Consider the following 19,174-nt stretch of genomic DNA (forward strand, 5'->3'; position numbering starts at 1 on the left):
CATATTATGAGAACATCGAGGAGAATGTGTTTTTCATCAGAGTTAAAGTGCTCTGGGAAAACACATTTGTGTGCATTCAAGAGAGCTTGAATGTTTTTATCGCACAGAGTGATGCATATTAAAGCAACACTTTGTAGTTTTTTCGACCTTAAAAAAATGTCTCTAAAACTATTTCAGTGTTAGAAAAACTCTTAACCAGAACAATTCTACTTCCGTTGCTACCTGAGCAGCCTCTTCTAGATTCGAACTTCTAGATTCAGGGATTGTTTCTTTCCATGAGCTATAAGAACACTAAATAACCCTACTATTAGCTAATTATTTATGGTCTGTTGTGACGTTTATATGTATATTGTTACTCTTGGTTTAAGTAATGTTATATTATGTGTTTTTTTAAACTGCACTGAGGGGGAGTTACACTATAACTAACTAACTAACTAACTAACTAACTAGCCCCGCCCATCCCCTGCCTGCAGAAGAGTGCGAAATGGTTTCCTAACAACATTTCTGCATTCGCCGGTTCCATCAGCTTACTCAATAAATTCACCTGAATTGCGCTGCCCACGGGGAAGCTCATAGCGACATTATTTACAGCACCGTTAACAGACAACTGCGCTTATCAACCACACGGGGAACCCGTGAGCAAAAGTTCTAAAGTGTTGCTTTAAATTTACGACTTTACATACATCAGACACCCATCAGCTATTACTGCAACGTGACGTCTATGACGCAGGAATGCCGATAAACTCGTGTGAACTGCAAGCACTTTAAAGCTGCAATGTTGCGATGTTAAAACTGAATGTGGCAGAATTCAGCTTTTCGAAACTGAAAATGGCAAGTTTCATTGGTGGGAGTCAAACGAAAACAAGTCTCGGGCAGCTCAACATAGCTCTCATTTGCATTACGGGTCTGATGAGTCATTTGGAAACTCCGGAAAAAGACAGGGCTGCGGGTGGGAGAGGAGGTGGAGGGCGAGGAGCTTTCCCTCAGCGGTGCGCAGTCGTAGCGCTGGCAGCGTCGCGAGGTCTCCCCTGGAGCAGTGTTTAGAGGCCTGGTGCCTAATCTCTGATGAAATGTCTATTATCAGAGGCTCTGCGGGAGAAAGTGGAGCAGAACAGATATGATGGAGAGGCGATTAGCTTCTGCCCTGCTGCCTCCTGCTTCCCTCTAGCTCACTAAGTCATTCATTCGTAATGTGCGCCTCCTGTATCAGCTCGTGTCATGAGCGCCGAGAAAGTTTGCATGAAATCCAGCCGACTGGTGAAAATATAAGTGCAAGGGCCTGATAAAGCTCACACAGGCGAGGGTTGCTAGGTGCAGTGCACAAATCTTAGATATGACAGTAACTTGTGCGGGTCACGTTCGTGACGGATGGCCGGGGAGACATTTAAAATTCAAGTGTAACTGCGAGTGGCTGACGGTTTTTGTAATGATGAGCATCGTGACGTATTGCCATTTCCTCCCGGAGCGCGCTCTGGTTTACCGTAACGGACACATCACAGAGAGTGTGCGAGCTACATTTAAAAGTGTATAATTTCAATCCATTAAAGTCTGACGGTTGATGCAAAAGATGTGAATTCTTTAACCACCTCACAGAAAATCACTTGAAATGACAACTCTGAATTGTGTCCACTCTGGATAATCATTTAAGTAAAGAGAGACCCAAATTACTTCATTTAATACGTGATTTAATTCAGAAGCATAAATCATCACTTACTGGCGAGACTCTGAGCCGGTGAGAAACCGGGCAGTGAGGGAAACGACGAGAGACCGAATTAAGACCATTAGCCCTCCTTTAGCTCTCCCAGTGGACTCGGCGACAGAATATGAAGAAAATGTACATTTTTCCTAATAGAATTAATAAGCTATTTTAAATGACGTCTCTGACTTGTGACCCACTATACGTTAATTATTGATCACACATTTCTGTGAAGAGGTGTTGTAATTACCTAGCATAATGTGACTCCTTCATCACATTTAAACATTTATATTGCTTATCTTCCGCAGGAACCTCCGGCTACGTTTTTCCAATTACACAGATCAAATCGAGAACGTGGGGTAATTCTTCTTTTCTTCAATTAGAACTATCTGTGGCATACATCATTGATGAAAATCCGTCATACCTCGGCAAAATGAGAAAATGATAATGAATATCTCCTGCTTACAGTTATGGAGCGCAGACAGGTTCAAGTTTGATGTGAGGGGGCCATGTGATTCTTCAAAGTAATGTTCTTCAGATGATCCTCAGAATACTGTGGTTACGCAAACGGTTCTCCTCCCAAACTTTAGCGAAACTGTATAAATCTACTATTATCCGTAACTATTCCAACCTATATGTGCCATACGGATAAATTGCTCGCATGACTCCCTTTTCAAGGAAAATGCGTCTGTGGGAATATTTCAGACCCGAGATGTTTCATAACCCTTGTGTGCTGAAAGTGTGGAGGATAACCTAATCACACTGCAAAAATCCGATCTCGCTCCTCCATCCCAAATACAGAGCCAGTCTTCTTATACAGATGACCAAGTCAGACCTGGAAGCATCAATTCCATTTATCCTCCTCGGAGATGATCATTTCCCCTTCGCCTTGAGCTTTCGAATGTAATTTTAGTCAATGAAATCACATCAGAGGCAAAAAGCACTCCATCATCTGAGCACGGCATCCACTTGGCACATTAGAGAAAGCACCCCACACAAAATCCCCTTATCTTGAGAAACTTTATTGATGGTTATTGTTATGCAGATCATAGTTCATGCACATACAATGACAAGGAAAAAGCCTGTCCACAACACGTACTGAAAGCAGAAAGAGCAGAATCACAGCAGTGGGTAAGATATTTTTGCCAAGTTGTGTGATGTGACGCACACAGTACACAAGAGGATATTTGCAGCTGGATAAATTTAAGCCGCTCTTTTGTTTGTATTTTATGCTATTGAAACTTTTATAAATACAAAAGAAAGAAAAACGAGATATGTGACAAAACCTCTAATTCGTATACTTGTAAACAACATGAAGGGAAGTCTTCGCATACGCACAACCAAGCTGCGACTCGTCGGGATCACCTTGACAGCTTGTTTGTGTAGCACTTGTAAATGACATAATTCTCATTATTCCTATTTACATATAGATATCTTTTTCACAAGTCATATATTTCTCAGTTTCTTGATAATCAAACAGTTTCAAAGTGTAAAGGCTGTGTTCTAGAAAATAATATTACAAAGGATGTCACATTTAAAATGATATCCAAACTAAACACTCGAGAGAAGCCGAACCAAACAACAACATACAAAAAGAAAAAGAGAGACAACATAACATCCCACAATTGAGAAGTGATGAAAAAATTGCAGGTTGTGTGTGCAAAATTGTACAGTTGACAAAAATACTATGATTATATCTACATAATGATTGCATTACTTGTAAAGTGTTGATATAAATCTGTGTATGACTCCATAAAAAATGAGACACCTTTCTCTAACAGTTGTTCTACCACACTAAGTCTAAAACATTATACAGTTGTGTTTTTCGTATAAGAGAACATTTTCACTGCACAGATCAAATTTAATACACTGTTAGTTTATTTTTTCACTCTCATCTTGTACAAATAATCAGAGTTGCTTTACCTCTGGAAAAACATAAAAGAAAACAAAAACAAAAAGTAGAATCGGCGCGACTGTCGCCGTCTTCTTTTTTTTAGTGTTTCATCTCTCCCGTATTATAAAAGTCAGCATTTATATCAATCGACGTACTGGAAGTACTTCAATATAAAAAGAACATCTTGTGGTAGGCCTAAACTAGTAAGGGTCTGACTTAAGGACTAGATAATAGTTTAGTTAAACAGTAAAATACTGTCGTGGTGAACTTTCGGGGAGTTTCTACGAGCTGCTATGTATAATCTGAATATACACATTTAACACCCCAGGAACATAACCTTTGGCTTTGAGTAATGACTGATATAAGACAGCTTAAATAATCGATACCTCAGTGGTCTCTTTAACCAGCTCCGCGTCTTCACAGCGCACATCAACCCATACTGCCAGCCCAGTCTTTCGCCCACCACAGAGACTGTATCTGTATCTACTCCTACTGTACCCACAAACCCCTCTGCTCTTCCTCTACAGAACCCAGAAATGAAAGGAACCAAAGTGAGACGAAAAGGTGATGTGAACCAAAGCAGAAACCACTGGACGACTCTATAGTCACTTACACTCTTACAAAATATGATAACCCCAGAGTGACTTGAATATTTATCATACATAACTCATTTACATGATAAAGCCCTAACAATTTGTATCTTATGTTTTTGTTTCATGTTTTTCTTTTTCTTTTTTAAATCTAGCAGCTCTCTAGATCACCACAGAAACCTCTACAGCCAACAATCTATGTAATCTTTAGAAATTAAAAACCCACAATATTAAAATACACAGCACAAAATATCTGAGGTATAAGATGAAAAATATCCGTTTTTGTCTTCTCTCTCTTAAGAGATGCTAAAATGATGCACTACTGCATGTATTGCAATACCCAGGCCTCTGAATAACTCCTCCTTTACCCCCACAGGAAGATTCTCAATAGGTTTGGAAAGGTTTTTTTAGTATGGCGCGAAACGGCTGTATCCACCTCGATATATACTAGCCTGCAAAGAAGAAAGAACGAGACCCACATCATCGGCGTGGCTTCTGGTCTTGGCATCAGTCAAGGGAGCGAAAGCATTCTGGAAGAGAAGCCACGGGTTTGGACAAGTTTAATTGACACAGCCCAGAGGAGACCTCGGCATTCAGACAGTGTGCTGTACATACCCCCCGGACGAAACCAATCACTTCCTTCATGCAGCAAGCACACCACAACACCGCATGCCAGAAGAGACGCATTCAACTACTTAAAATTGCAACGAAAATGGGTGAGATATGAAACAACAGAGCAAATGAAAAAAAGGCAAGTTCGGCCTTTCATAGCGCGTCGCTCGCATACGACACGCGTGGCCGAGATCAAAAGCGGTCCACATACAAACAAACCGCACAACACAGCGGGCACCCGGAGACATGCTGCTCGCGGTCCTCCTCGCATTCTTTCATCGCGACGTCTTTCGTTCGCTCCCTCTCCCTCTTTTAGCTGTTGCCACAGCACCACTTAGGTGATGGATTTAATTATCAAAATGACTAATTATTCCATTAAGGGGAACGCTCGGCTAGGTGATATTCACAAAATTAGAAATATAATAACTAACATGCACTACACTGCCAAGAAATTAAGACATTTATCACGTTTACTGGGAGGATTAATGTGGCATTTCAGGTGCCGTTAGCGCAAAAGACAAATTCAATTAAGTTTAAGTGAGGAGATGTCACCAGCGCTCAAATCCATGCAGGGGGAAAGGTGGGAAGAAAAGAAGCGCGCACGACGAACAAGAAAAAGAAAGTGGTAATGAGGAAGGAGTTGGAAACGGTCAGGAAGGAGGAAAAGCCAGGTAGAGAGGTCGGAATGGAAAGAGTGGGGTCACTCACCATGGCACCAACGCTGTATGTGGCTGCTGGAGCAAGTGCGTGGTTGTAGGGGTCGGCAGCATAAACTCTTCCGTAACTGTGGAAACATGGAGACGAATCAGATTACAAAGTTCAACGCCCGCGTCTCTTTGACTATGCAAACACAAATGGTACAGTTATATAGAACAACACAGAGTGAAGCAACTACACATGAGTGTTTTGAAAATGACATTCAAATGAAATCAGAAAGGAGAATATCACATGGTTTTGCCCTCATGCTGTACAGGGCAGGAAAAACATCACTGTTTGAAAGTTGAAGAGCCATTTGTGCAAGGTTTAACTAGTTGGTCACTGGTGTCTAGTTGTGCGATCAGCATTTATTTGTACAGCTGCATAATACTTGGTGTTTAAATCTAGCCATTGCCAGCTGACAGTTCAATACACTTGCACGAAAGCCCTTCAATTTTTTAGTAGTTTAATTTAGGCATATTGATCAAAAAAGCAAAAATACATCACAGGAAACGATAAACAGACCAGAGATCAATGTTTCACAGTACTTGCAGGAAAAACAAAGCCAAACATATGTTCATTATCTTTGGTTGGGGCCGACATCACTGAAACATCTACATCGCAGGACTTTTACTGTGAACGTGTGCAACAATGCTTGTAATATATACCTGCCGGAACAAGCCTGGCATTTGTGTTTTATCCTAAATTATCTTTTTCTGCCTCAAAGCTCAGGCAGATTTGACGCTTTTAGACCTCGGAGCGCCACGAGGTAAAATAACCTGAAATATCTGCTCCTCGGAGCCTTGTTAAGCATGCATGGTGTTTTTGGACCCGATTAGAGCCAATCGGAGGGCAGGGAAGAGCATGGAAATAAGGCAATTTACATATTCTTGCACTCCTGGCGATTAAGAAGTTAATCCACTGCAAATTAGTATAGACATTGTTATTCACTACACAGTTGCTCTGTCTTCATATTTCAATGCTTGGCCAAGTATTTTGTTTGACCTGGGTTATCTGTGTTTGCAGGGGTTAGTTTTAATGATCAAACCACGGCTGCCTCCACTATTCTGGAGCTAAAACTGAGAAGGTGCCCCTCAGGGTACAACACCTGGTGAATTTTTCCTAAAGTTTGAAGTAAGGTTGAGCGGATGAGTAACCTGCCCATACTAAAGTAATGTTGTTTATTATGTAAAAACGTTGTATAGCAGCGTTTGTTTTTTTAAACATTCCCAGATGGACATGCAATATAAATTTGAAGATGCATTTAAAGACAATTACGCTTAAATCCGTCCTTGTGATTATTGGTTTGTTCTTTTCTGCCGTCTATACTAGACGACGTTGCCTGCCTATTGAGACAGGTTGATGGCAAAAAAGCCTGATTTATGAGGCTGGTAAGCTCTATGTTTGTTAATGAACGTGAGTGACTCTAACATACAGCTAAATTAGATCTGGGCCCTGAGATACAGGTTAATAAATCTCAGATGGCTGGGATATATCTGCATTATTGACTACATGCTCATTATTTTGGAAAATGTGCGCTCCAGCGGTGCTATTGCTCTAAATGTATTGACTTTTTCCACCAGGAGACCGCACAGACAGCCCACTTCTGCGCTTTCTTAAAGAATATTAGGCTGTAGTTTTGGGAATATGATGCTAGTTTCTTCGTACGTACACCCTTTCCCTTTTCCATTCCTACTGATTATGTTCGATGCAGCCTTTGGGGTTATCAGCAATTGTTGAACTGGGACAATTAGACCATCATTTGCAAGTTTTTCAGTCTCTAAGTTATAGATTCCGATTGTGTTTTACAGCAAACAGCTGATGTCTTCGAGAAAGTGGCTTCTGCTAAATTACAGCCTTGTTAGCATATTCATTTTCCCTGGTTGGGCAAAAAAGAGAAAAAGAATGCCGCAAAAATCAATGTGTAGATGGACAGATCCATCTCCTTTTCAATAGACTGCCACTAAAACCAGAAACAATCACAAAAGGTGTCATTCCTCCGATCTAGCCACCTACAGCCAATGTGCAAGACGTACACTACATGAGCAACCTTGATCAAACAATGACAACATCACCAGCACCACACGCCTCTAAAACAATAACACAAACGACAACAAAAAGACCCTCTCGTGCACGCACATACACACACACACACACACACAAATCTAATGGAGATGCTCTTAAAGGGAGGCGGCGAAGGGGAGCGAGGGGGGAGAACTAAAATGAACAATGGAACACAGGAAAATTGACACAGAAGAATCACACAGACTTCAAGCGTGTGACAAGTGTGTTCATTTCACTCTTTGTGGAACACATGCTTCTTCCAAGCAGTGCCATGGGAAAGAGTAGCAAAGGATGAGAACTATGAATGCGATGCCTTCCAGCTATTCTCATGCAGTGCTCCAGAACTACTCCACTCGTCCAAAAGGGCATTCAAGAAAACGTATTGAGAAAAAACTTAACATCTACTAATAATCAAAGGGGCAGAAATAAGGAGACAGCCGGGCAATAGAAGCACTCACTGTCAGGGTGCATAAAAAAGGGGTATGCTCGCTCCCTCGTGGGTGCATCGAGAAGGTGAGGGTGGATTTGGTAATTCATTTATATTTATTTATTTTACCTGAGGAGGTGTTACAAGAAATTTCATCTGCTGCAACGAAGACGAAATGATTTCTGCAAGAGAAGATAAAATTTACAATGCCGCCTGCTGATTGGCTGGATGGACGAGAGGCGAGGGGGAAGGGTAGAGGAGGAGGGGTGTTAGGGATGAGGAGGTAGGGAGGAGAGATGGTGAGGGTGCTTGGCATAAATGGGTGAAAGAAACGACTCTGTGCAGTCCCACACGCCACAGAACAGCGGAGGGGAAAGGCATGCTGGGAAATGCAAATGCACGGGGGAATAAAGAAGAGGGTTAAATAAAAGACATACACAGTATATCAGAGATGAGACTAAATCATAACTCAAGAACCACACAGCACTTGGGTAGAGCCGGGCTTTAGTCCTCAGACCAGGGCCGATTCAATGGAAACTGCTGCTGCGCACGAGACGCTTTGATTCAGCCGCTCTAAATGTCCTCTGCTTTGTAAACCCACTTTCTCTGTCACTATTGTTCTGTAAAGTCAAGAAATTGCATTCACAGCATTACTGAATACTGCTGGGATGGCCTTGAACGGTCACATAAAAGACACCTCAGACTGTGACCGATATACAGGGATGATACTAGAAATCATCACAGATCATATTATACATCACAGCACTAATGTCTTACATCATGGACGTATCTGTGAATATAAAAAAGAAAAAAGCCCTGTCTCTGGAAAAGCTTAAATAAAGAGAACATTTAAAATTCTCCCATCATTTACTTATCCTCATGTCATTCCAAACCTGTTTGAATCTCCTTGCAGAACACAAAAGAAGATATTCTGAAGAATGATTTGGGTGCTCCATTGACTTCCACTGTATGGACACAAATCCCCTGAGACATTTCTCAAGATGTCTTATAATCTTATACAGGTTTCGAACAACATGAGGGTGAATAAATAAGGCGAAAGATTTCTTAGTTCTTTTTATGTCATTATCATTTTAAAAAGCAGAATTAACCCTTAATCTTTATCGTGAGAGCTGTCAATCGATTAAAACTATAATTAAATGACATGATAGAGATAAATGAATCAAAATGATCACGATATATCCCAACTTGCTTGAAAATCCCCAACATTTTTGATCTCTTCCTTTTATAATCTTACGACATCACATTAAAGTGGCACATGAGTAAAGCATTCTCACATGAGTTGTTATGGTGTCCACCGTTTTTAAATGTTAGCCTATGCATTCATTTTCTTTACAATTAATTACACTAACTGAACATTCAATTGACATCCCTAATTTATTTTAACATTTACATGTCTACACCTACAGAAACAATACAGGGAGGACTAGCCGATAATTAATAGTCCTGTTGTAAAATAAACCTGAAACTTTTGGAATGCTGACAGGATGTGGGTTAACAGTGCATTGTGGGTAAATAAACATGACAAGCATGAGCCGTATCATTGGTTGCATTACACAGACTTCATGAGTCACTGCACAGGTGTGACAAACGATGTGTCACAGGCCGATCTCACGTCTAATTAGAGACATAGGTTGGCGCCATATTGCCAGAGCCCTTTTAATTGCCGCTTGAAGCTATATTTAATAACTAAATGAATCATTTATTCCCGTTAAGCATTCAGATTGAATCAGCCCACTTAATCATGTTAGGGGGCTTGTTTTGAATACAACGTTCTATACGTCAAGAGAGTATTGACCGTATCAGTGCACACCGACACACACATACAACTACACTCACACACACAATCTTGGGAGTAAAGCTCAATGCAGACATGCATTTTTATACATGCATTAAATGGTGCACCTTCTATATTTTATACTGCCTCAATACACACTGATATAGATATCGTTGTGTTGGCTTTCAATGTGACCATTCATTCTCATTACAGATTAAACATGCACTTTATGAACACACCAAAGTCACAAGCACTTTCAAGCATTCCTACACTGTACTGCATATCAAATATTGTAGATTCTGTAACACTTCTATTTAACTTCTATTCAGTATTTATATCTCTCCTTCTGGATCTGTCATTTATTCATCAATATGACATGATGTCAAATTCCATGTAGCACAGATTATGTGGACAAGGTTAATGGACAAAATCAGACACCCGTCCAACATATCTACATTGTTAGTAACATAATTTGCTTATGTGCTGAATACACAGGTGTCAATACAACTTACTGAGTTGCCTAAGCTTCCTGCACAGCTGCTACCCCAGCCCCGGGGGCTTCTATCCGGTCCAGGGAGCACCAGAATCACGCATGACACCACACGGATATGAGCCACCTCAACCTTTCCTGAACAAGCTTCACGGGCACAGAGGTCAGCTGGTGCTGGTACACAGACAGAATTACAGAGTTGTAGGAGGGGAGGCTACTGTGTACCGCTGACCCATCTGGCCCAGCCGGCAGCTGTTCAGATGAGAATGACAGAGCCTTGAGCTCTGAAAAGTGATTTGAGAGAGAGAGAGAGAGAGAGATGATGCCCTGACCCGAAGTCGGCCTCTCAGCGCCACCTCCAGATGTGAGGTTGACCCTGGAGATCTCTAACAGAGAGCAAGTGAAGTTCGGAAAGAGAGCAGTCAGGGGAGCATCTTTCTCCAAGAGCAGCCAGAAACCAGATGTGCCGGCTACATCTAACAAGCCAACGAGACGAGCTCCAGGAAAGCAGGTGTCAGAGAGCGCCGCCTGGTTAAGATAGACGCTTTGGCACCACCACGCAAGGCGAGAGAACAACCAGAGTCAAAACCTTCGCAGGATTAGCAGAGATCAGAGACGATATCTTTCATGCGAGGTGATAACATCTTACAATGCGGAGAGGTTATTTTTACGGAGACTGAACGATTAAACTCTCGAAAAATGTTTCTCGTGTAGGCATGAATAATTTAGTTTTTATGAAGGAGGAGAGATTATAAATCATTTACATTACGGATTAATAATTAAATTTGTTGAATAAAAAAAAAGTACTGTATGACTTCCAATAACAATCATTTATAAACTCTATTAGGAACGACCAGGCAAACTCATTTCAACTTGATTTGCACAGCCGTCCCAATTTGTATGTTCAACGATAGTTGCAATTTCCCAAAGCTACTTTTAATCTCAAAGTGTGTTTAATGGTAAACAAAATAATTCAAATATTATTGAGAGACCCTTCATTTACATAATGTTGTTTCTTCAAATATCTGCTTGATTGATTAAGTAAATTTACTGAATTGAATCAGTGTAAGGATTAGTTCTGCTCACTGGCGAGGCAATGAACATGTCTACCTTTTTTTATAGGAACTAAACCAAAGGCAATATTTGGACAAAATAAAAAAGATATTAAAGTCTTTATTAATGACAAATCAACTACAGTTAAAACATTTGCTGTAATAACTCCGCCTTTGTACTTTTGTAAGTTCTTTTGTTTTCTCACCTAACTAAAGAAATCAAGTGGTCGTGCCAACACATCTACTGAGTGGTGCGTGAGTGATGCTTTGTCTGCGCAAAGGTTGGCACTACAATATCAGACATTGTGGGCGGTTGTCAGGGCATTGCTATGTGGTTGCTGAGGTGTATGGAGTTAAAAGATCCTTAAGTCTTTATCGCATTTTTCTGGCTAGTTATAGCTCTGAAATTGAACCCTGTAAGAATTATTTTCCAGTTTAAAGTGATAGTTCATCCAAAAATGAAACTTCTGGCGTCATGTACTTACCCTCTGTCCATTTCAAACCTGTATGACTTACTTTTTTCGGCAGAACACAAATGAAGATATTTTGAAGAATGTTGGCAACCGAAAAACGGCAGCACCCATTCACTTGCATTGGTCTTGTGTCCGTGGGTACTGCTGTTGTTTTGTAACATTCTTCAAACTATCTTATTCTGTGTTAAAAGAAAGAAAGTCATACAGGTTAGAAATGACAAGAGGGTGAGAGTAAATGATGACAGAATTTTTATTTTTACAATCTGGTAAAATTACCATCTGCTGTCACTAAAATTGTGCCAGTGAATGTAAAGGTACATTATGTGCCAGTATATATACTGTAGGCACTGTATGTCTTTTCCCTTATGAAATATAGTTTTAATACAGTTTTCTAGAAACATAGCAGAAATTAAAAGGCTATTATTACCTTAAGTAATACTGTATCTGTTTTTATTGTGCATAGATTTGATTCCACAGCCATTGTATATAAATAAATAAATAAAATGTTTACCTTGAACAACTTCAGCTAGACCACAATATCTTTACATGATTGCTTAACGGGAAAGTAATCGAACCACCACAAAATCAGATTACCGCAAAACCATAAAAGATTTTTCATAACCGAACCCCCCACAACATGAACAAGGGTCCTGGAATCAATAACGTGTTTTGTATGACTGTCTGACACTGTCTGAATCTTTAAAGGCACACTGTATTTATCCAAAGAAATGCCTGCAGGTAAGAAGACGACGTACAGTCAGACTCAACAACATGCAGCTCGCAATTGGCAGACATCAGAAAATGCGTTTCAAAAAACAAAAAGACAAGACTTTAATGCGAATCATCCGCATTCACAGCTAATGAGCTTTCTATGCGATGGACACAGTGCTACACGTACGTACACACACATACGCTCTAAAGACCCTGGATGAGCACATAAACATGATGTAATGATGATGATCACCACTCACAACCGGCCGTGTGTATTGCACAGCACTTATCGAGGCATGCAGGGAAACTGTTGACAGATTATGACAGTGCCGCTAAAATGACATGATAATCAAGTGTTGCTTCATCTACTTAGTGCTGCACAATATCAGTCGTTACATGTTGGATGACAGCATTACAACCATTATTACCATTTACAGTCATGAGCAGATATGCTTTTATGTCATGCGAATGTTTTACAATCACATAAAGGCCCGGATTTCGCTTTATTCTCGATCGCGTGCCATCTGCAATAAGCTTACGCTCACAATTGACAAGAGAGGAAATAAAAATGGAACGCCAAGGCGATTTCCTCCGGTCGTCCTGCCAAATGGGCTTTTGTCTCATCTCTGAGGACTGTCAGGTCTATCCCACTTCATTCTGCAGTTGCAGTCGCTCCGCCGCGAGTGCGCTTGGCCATTGCATTTGCGGTGACATCACATTTGATTTAATTTGCCAATTACTGCACTGGGCACCGTGATGTCCACCCCCGTCGCCACTGGAGGGGAGAATTAGGCTAATAAATAAGGCCGGCCTTTTTTGCGTGCCTGCCTCTGCTCGTGAGAAAGGGAGAGAGTTTGACCTCAGAGGAGTAAGGGTGAGGAAGAACGACGGCGCCTCAGCGGGGATGGGCGGGTGTGAAGGGCCCCGCCGGAGGGCCAGGTAAGGTGGTGTTGTCAGTGGTGTGCAGGCAGTGGTGTGTGCCTTACCTGTCACTGTAGGCAGCAGCGGTAGCGGTAGCAGGCTGAGCGTATCGGTAGGCAGTGTAACCACCCTGGAAACACAACACACACTTGCTCACATGGGCTGTTTAGCTCTCGTACATAGCTGTTTAGAATTTTAAAAACAATGAAAGGGTGGGGGGGAGGGCGTTTTGGATTGATCTTATGTACCATGACGTGACAGACACTACACATCTAAAACCTCGTGGAGATGAAGAGACATGGAGTGTTTTTACAGAGGGAGAGAGAGACTGCAGCTGGCGATTACATCGCATTCGTTTGTGAATTTGCGATCTCATGACATGCTCCGAAAGAAGCGAAACATGTCATAATCATAGTTATTAAAAATGCATAATCTAATTACAAAGCAGACGCCTTATGTGGGTGCATTGTCTGACTCATCCTACTTTCTAATTCCTCTCATGTGCACGACTGAGGATTAATTATGTATCCGTGTCATACTACGCTACTTCTTTCCAACGTAGGTAAAAGAGCTCAACATGTGGAACGGTAACATCAGATGTAAAGTTAGGATAACCAGAGCAAACAAACACATTAATCGAGCAACACATATGCAAGGATGCATTGATTTGCAAACTTGGAGAACATCAAGGTTCAAGTTTCCCCTATATTGCCCAATAATGTTAATGGGATAGTTCACCCCAAATTTTTATTCTGTCATCATTTACTCTCACCCTCTTGTAATCACAAACCTGTATGACTTTATTCCGCAAAACACACAAAAATATATTTTAAAGAATGTTGGTGACCGAACAGCGGCGGTGCCCATTGACTCCTGTATGAACACAAAACCGATGCAGGTAAATGGGTAAATATGTGATTCGGTTACCAACATTCTACCGAGTATCTTCTTTTGTGTTCTGCAAAAGAAACAAAGCCATAGAGTTTCGAAATGACAAGAGGGTGAGTAAAAAATGACAGAGCTTTCATTTTAGGTGAACTATTACATTTCAAAAAAGTTTCAAGGTAGCTTTACAAACTCTACCCTACCAAACACATTACAGCTTTTCCTACCTACACTTTTCTTCAAGCTCCTCCCCCTGCCCCACCATTCACCTCCGTTCTCTCACTCTCTCCGTAATGACTCACCGAGTAATTCAATGCTCCCACCACATTTCCGGCCCCTTAACAAACCATTTCATTTACTCGAGTACAGAGTGAGGGAAGCATCGCCTGACATGTGGCCGTGATGCATCTGGGGCCGTATGTAAAGGCGGTGTGACGGGCCGCAGGGCTGAAGGATCCAGCCGGGCTCCTTTACTCACCAGTGCTGTCATCTCTGACAGACGGGGGCCGCGGGCATCTACATGTCTCCGAAGCTCTATTAGGCTTGGTCAACTAACCTCGGAGAAACTGACAGCGTGTGCAGGTGTGGCGAGAGCAGTGGTCAGGACTTTAACGCTAAGATGCGCATCTGGAGAGCGGGCGCGATTTATCATTATGACTCACGGAGAGAGACAGCGAGAGGGATAGATAGAGCTGCGCTGACTCCTAAATGCTCCTATCTGTCTGTGGCGCATGCGGACATAACGGGCTTATCGTGGTTATTGATGCGCATGGCGCATTTCTCATACTTTTACTCGAGTGTGCGTTTGCCTGCCACGTCCACTTGATGGCCCTGCATATAGATGGCACACTTGAAAGAACTCCAGTGAGGAGAATAATACTGAATGAGAGCCTCGCTGCAACCTTTCTAGTGCTTTATGCAAATATAACAGTAACTCCGTAGGTGACATCCGCTCGTTGGTGTATGTAGGGATTCAATTAAGGTCTGGCTTGAGTCGGAATGAAGACCTCTTAAAGATCATAAAATTGCTCAATGTCGTTTTTGTACATTGTTGATGTATTTTCTAACACTAAGTTAGGTTTGGGGCGATATCGAAGACCCTTTGTTATGTCAATATATTCTCAAAAAAAAAAACCCACATTGGAACGTTAAAGACATTTTCAGGATTTCAGTAGCATAGTTCAGTAGTTTCAAAGCTAACTTCAATTGGTCTCTGATATAACAGGTTTCCATTCAAATAGATTTATTTGTTTGGAGCAGTACAGCTATTGGCATTTTTTTATTTTGTAGAAATGAGAAGCGAGTCGCGTGCGGCAGGCATAAAGCTTTTTGCATTACAGATTAAATGGAGAAATATCATACACCATGGGTTGGCGTCATTATATGCGGTAGATCTGTATTCTGCTTTATTGCACCCCTGCATGTGGTACAGATTCAGTTTCTCTTTGTTTAACTCATTCATCTCGATGTTGTGATACATATTTGTCACATTCGTTCTAGCGTAGCTTTATTTTCCAGGCCTTTTCCAACATTCTGTACATTTACCAGAGTGCTCTGCAAATTAAGCTTTGAAATAAACAATACAGTTCTCTGAGAGTTTCTAATGAATATTAGATGATCTTATCGCGGAAGAACAATCAAACCCAGCTACTGTGGCACTCCACTAATGACAAGGGAACAGAGGAAGCATTACTGCAGCCTTTTTGCCATTTTCACGCACATTTGTCCTCTGCACAATTTGTTTCGTCCCAGAGGAGGGTGTATTGGCAGAGATACATCAGGCGGTGTCAGGCTCAATGAGACATGGCCATGAGGAGAGCAAGCCCTTGGTGCCTGCTAGCTAGACCACCTCTGCACCGGGGGCATCTGGTTAACTTAAAATGTGACACTGTAGTTAAACAATAAAAGATTCTTCACTCAAACCTTCAGACTGACTTCTGATTGTGGATTATAGACACACACAAATCTGTATCTGCAAATGGCAGATCGATGCCAAGTATCGTACAAAATTGGCATGGATGTATCAGCAAAATCCCTATTTCCAGACTTCATAATGCTTTTAGTACGGTACTCATTCTAATTGCAATATCCAAACATATTCTATACATTTAGATTATCCTCCACACAATGTTTCTGAAGGGGTGTGAGGGTATCATGATGTTTGTAAGAAGAAATTCAATAACACTAACAATAAAAACAGCAATGAATCAATTGATTGTTTTACAGTCGGAGGGGGATGAGTGGGACGGGGGATGATGTACATGAGCATTCAAGGACGGCATGCGAATACTTACATAAATATCTGCACCATAAAATCCGTCCTGGTAAACAACACTGGAAAGATGCAAACACAAAACAAACAAAACACATCAATATTAGTGCATGATGCCATGCAAGCAATACCAACCCCATATAGCCAGGGTTAGTAAAACAGAAGTAATACGCAGACACTGAATAAGAGAGACTAAAGGTATTTTTATTATACATCTCTTTACAAGCATTTAAGGAGACGTGTGAGGGCTTCGTACAGGAGCCACAAGGGCATGTACTATGCAATAGATTTAAAGTAAACGTTTACAAAAAATGATGTCATCATTCACCCGCATGTCATTTAAGACCTGCATATTACTCTTTCTTTTGTGAAGCTCAAAAGATGACATTTTGAGAAATGTCTCAGACGTTATGCGTCCGTACAATTGATGTCAATGGGGGTCAGTGTTGTTTGGTGACCAACATTCTTTAAAATATCTGTTGTGTTTTGCAGAATACGGAATACAGATTTGGAGTGGCAATTGAAGTGAGTAAATGATGACAGGACTTTCATTTTTGGGTGAACTGTCCCTTTAATGTTGCATCATATTTGAGTAATTAGCAACATTGGGATTAATGAAAAATACAATTGTAAATAATATAAAAGAAAATAATTTGCTAAAATTCTGACAAAGACTGATGTAGCAAATTATATCATTCTTGCAAGGCAGCCCTGATATTGCTCCAACATTTTTAGACCTTTAAAGAAATGTAAGACACTTCGAAAATCTCCCATTAACCTCCTTCGATGGAGTATTCAGCAGTCAAAATCTAACAAGTAAAGTCATCACAATACTGTATGCATACTAATTTGGTCTTCTACTTTTTTGCATAATGAATTGATCAATTTACACAATACACTAGAGAGAGAGAACTGTACTCTGTGACCCCTGCAATATTAAAGAACCCCACACAGTCTCCTTCAATATCATCCGCTTGCATTTACACACATGGACCAAATTCATCAGAATCATCATTTGACTGCCCCGAAATCCGTCTGCAGTCACTTGTTTGAAAGGATTTACATAATGTTACATTACAAAAAGAAAAGCTAAAGGCCATGGACCATGACAGAATAACATAACAGCTCACTGTCAACATGACTTGCAGGATGCACCTCTCCAGGCACGGGCTACATGCTGCATTGGTTTGTGTGGTGAGGTAGAGATGCATGCATGTTACAGCAGCCCGGTTGTGGGGGGAAGGGGTGGCAGTGTGTTGTCGGAAGGGAGGACTGAAGGTGAACTTGTGCGTGCCTCAGTGCATATATGTAGGGGCGTGTCTTCACTTACCCTCCATAGGCTGGGATGTGTGGGGGAGGAGCGGCTGCTCGGAACGTGTTGTAGACGGTGCGCCCTCTTCCTCGTAGGTGTGCCCCTCTGTACGCGGCTGCCGCCGTAGCTGCTGGGTATGGGAACCCTGGCACTGTGGGGAAAACCATGAAAACGTGTTATGTGTATGTAGTTGTGCTTCGCTTTAATTTTCACTGTTTCTTTTTGAAGTTTAACATGCTGAATATGAAAATCTATTTTTTTTTACCATTGTCGGTTCTAACAAAATAACTGACAAATATTTTCACACATTTATACATTTCGGTATTATTACTCGTTTGCAGAAATGACAAGGTACTGTCATAACACTGAGCTCAAAACAACAGTTTAACATAACGGTTACTAAAAATGATTCCAAAACTTCAGAAGTGTACATTTTATCGTTTTTGTCTTTTATGATTAAGTCTGTCCTCCATACCGTCACCCATCATCGCTTTATCCCACCTCCACTGTGCTACACAAATTTCTAGAATTTTTCAAACAATTCTAGATTTCAATCAAATAAATACATATTATATACATAAATATACAAACTATAGTATGTCAGAGTGATATTTTAGGCCTTTCTGAACCATTAACAATGCAATTATTTTAGTTAGATTTTTTTGTCATTTTTAATAATATTTTGCATAAGCTTTTGTTTCAACCCTCGAGTTCTGTTCTACATTTCTCAAATCTGTATACATTTCTTTGTTCTATTGAACACAAAGAAAGATATTGCAAGGAAAGAAATTTTAGTCAAAGGTGACCTAGAACTGATACAAAATGATACAATCATTTTTCCTACTATGGTAGTCAAGGATGTCCCAGAAATGTCAAGTGTTAACAATTTTCCAAATGTCTTCTTTGTCAAATTATACTGGTTTGAAAAACCTTTTCGTGGAGTATCCCTTTTCAAATATATTAAGGCCCATGATTTATTTTATTTTAGTTGACAAAAATGCTTTTATGTCTTAAGTTTCAGTAAACTATTAAAACCTTCAACACAACATTTTCAACCTGATGTCTCAGAAAAGACAAAAAGTTTAAGTTTTAAAAAACACCCATGCGGGCCAAAGGGTTCTGTTTTATTTTGTTGTGCTCAATCTAGCCATTTTGAGCATCTCTTACTTATTCTGTGCTGCCTGCGCTCGATAAGTGTTATGCGGTGGGATGCATTGCATGCAGTGGCAGCTGGGTCAGTGCTAACTGCAGAATTGCAAAATATTGCAAAACAGGTGCTCCTTT

General features: G+C 40.8%; 1 protein-coding gene across 10 annotated transcripts in view; it reads right to left on the minus strand.

The window, feature by feature from the left end:
• Positions 1–2,698: 2,698 nt before the first annotated feature.
• rbfox1 (RNA binding fox-1 homolog 1) overlaps positions 2,699–19,174 on the minus strand; it is a 200,720-nt gene continuing 184,244 nt past the window's right edge. For 3 of the 10 annotated variants that reach the window (XM_079456771.1, XM_079456776.1, XM_079456774.1), the window contains 5 exons: positions 17,909–18,041; positions 16,601–16,640; positions 13,487–13,551; positions 5,501–5,576; positions 2,699–4,710 (listed from right to left, as the gene is read on the minus strand). In XM_079456771.1, coding sequence (XP_079312897.1) covers positions 4,588–4,710; positions 5,501–5,576; positions 13,487–13,551; positions 16,601–16,640; positions 17,909–18,041 — 437 coding nt within the window. In that variant the 3' untranslated portion in view covers positions 2,699–4,587. Of the gene's footprint in view, positions 4,711–5,500; positions 5,577–8,108; positions 8,162–13,486; positions 13,552–16,600; positions 16,641–17,908; positions 18,042–19,174 lie in introns of all 10 variants that reach the window. The other 7 variants (XM_079456777.1, XM_079456769.1, XM_079456773.1 and 4 more) reach the window with 5 other exon arrangements.

Source organism: Barbatula barbatula (assembly GCF_947034865.1).
Source record: "Barbatula barbatula genome assembly, chromosome: 5".
Classification (NCBI taxonomy): domain Eukaryota; kingdom Metazoa; phylum Chordata; class Actinopteri; order Cypriniformes; family Nemacheilidae; genus Barbatula; species Barbatula barbatula.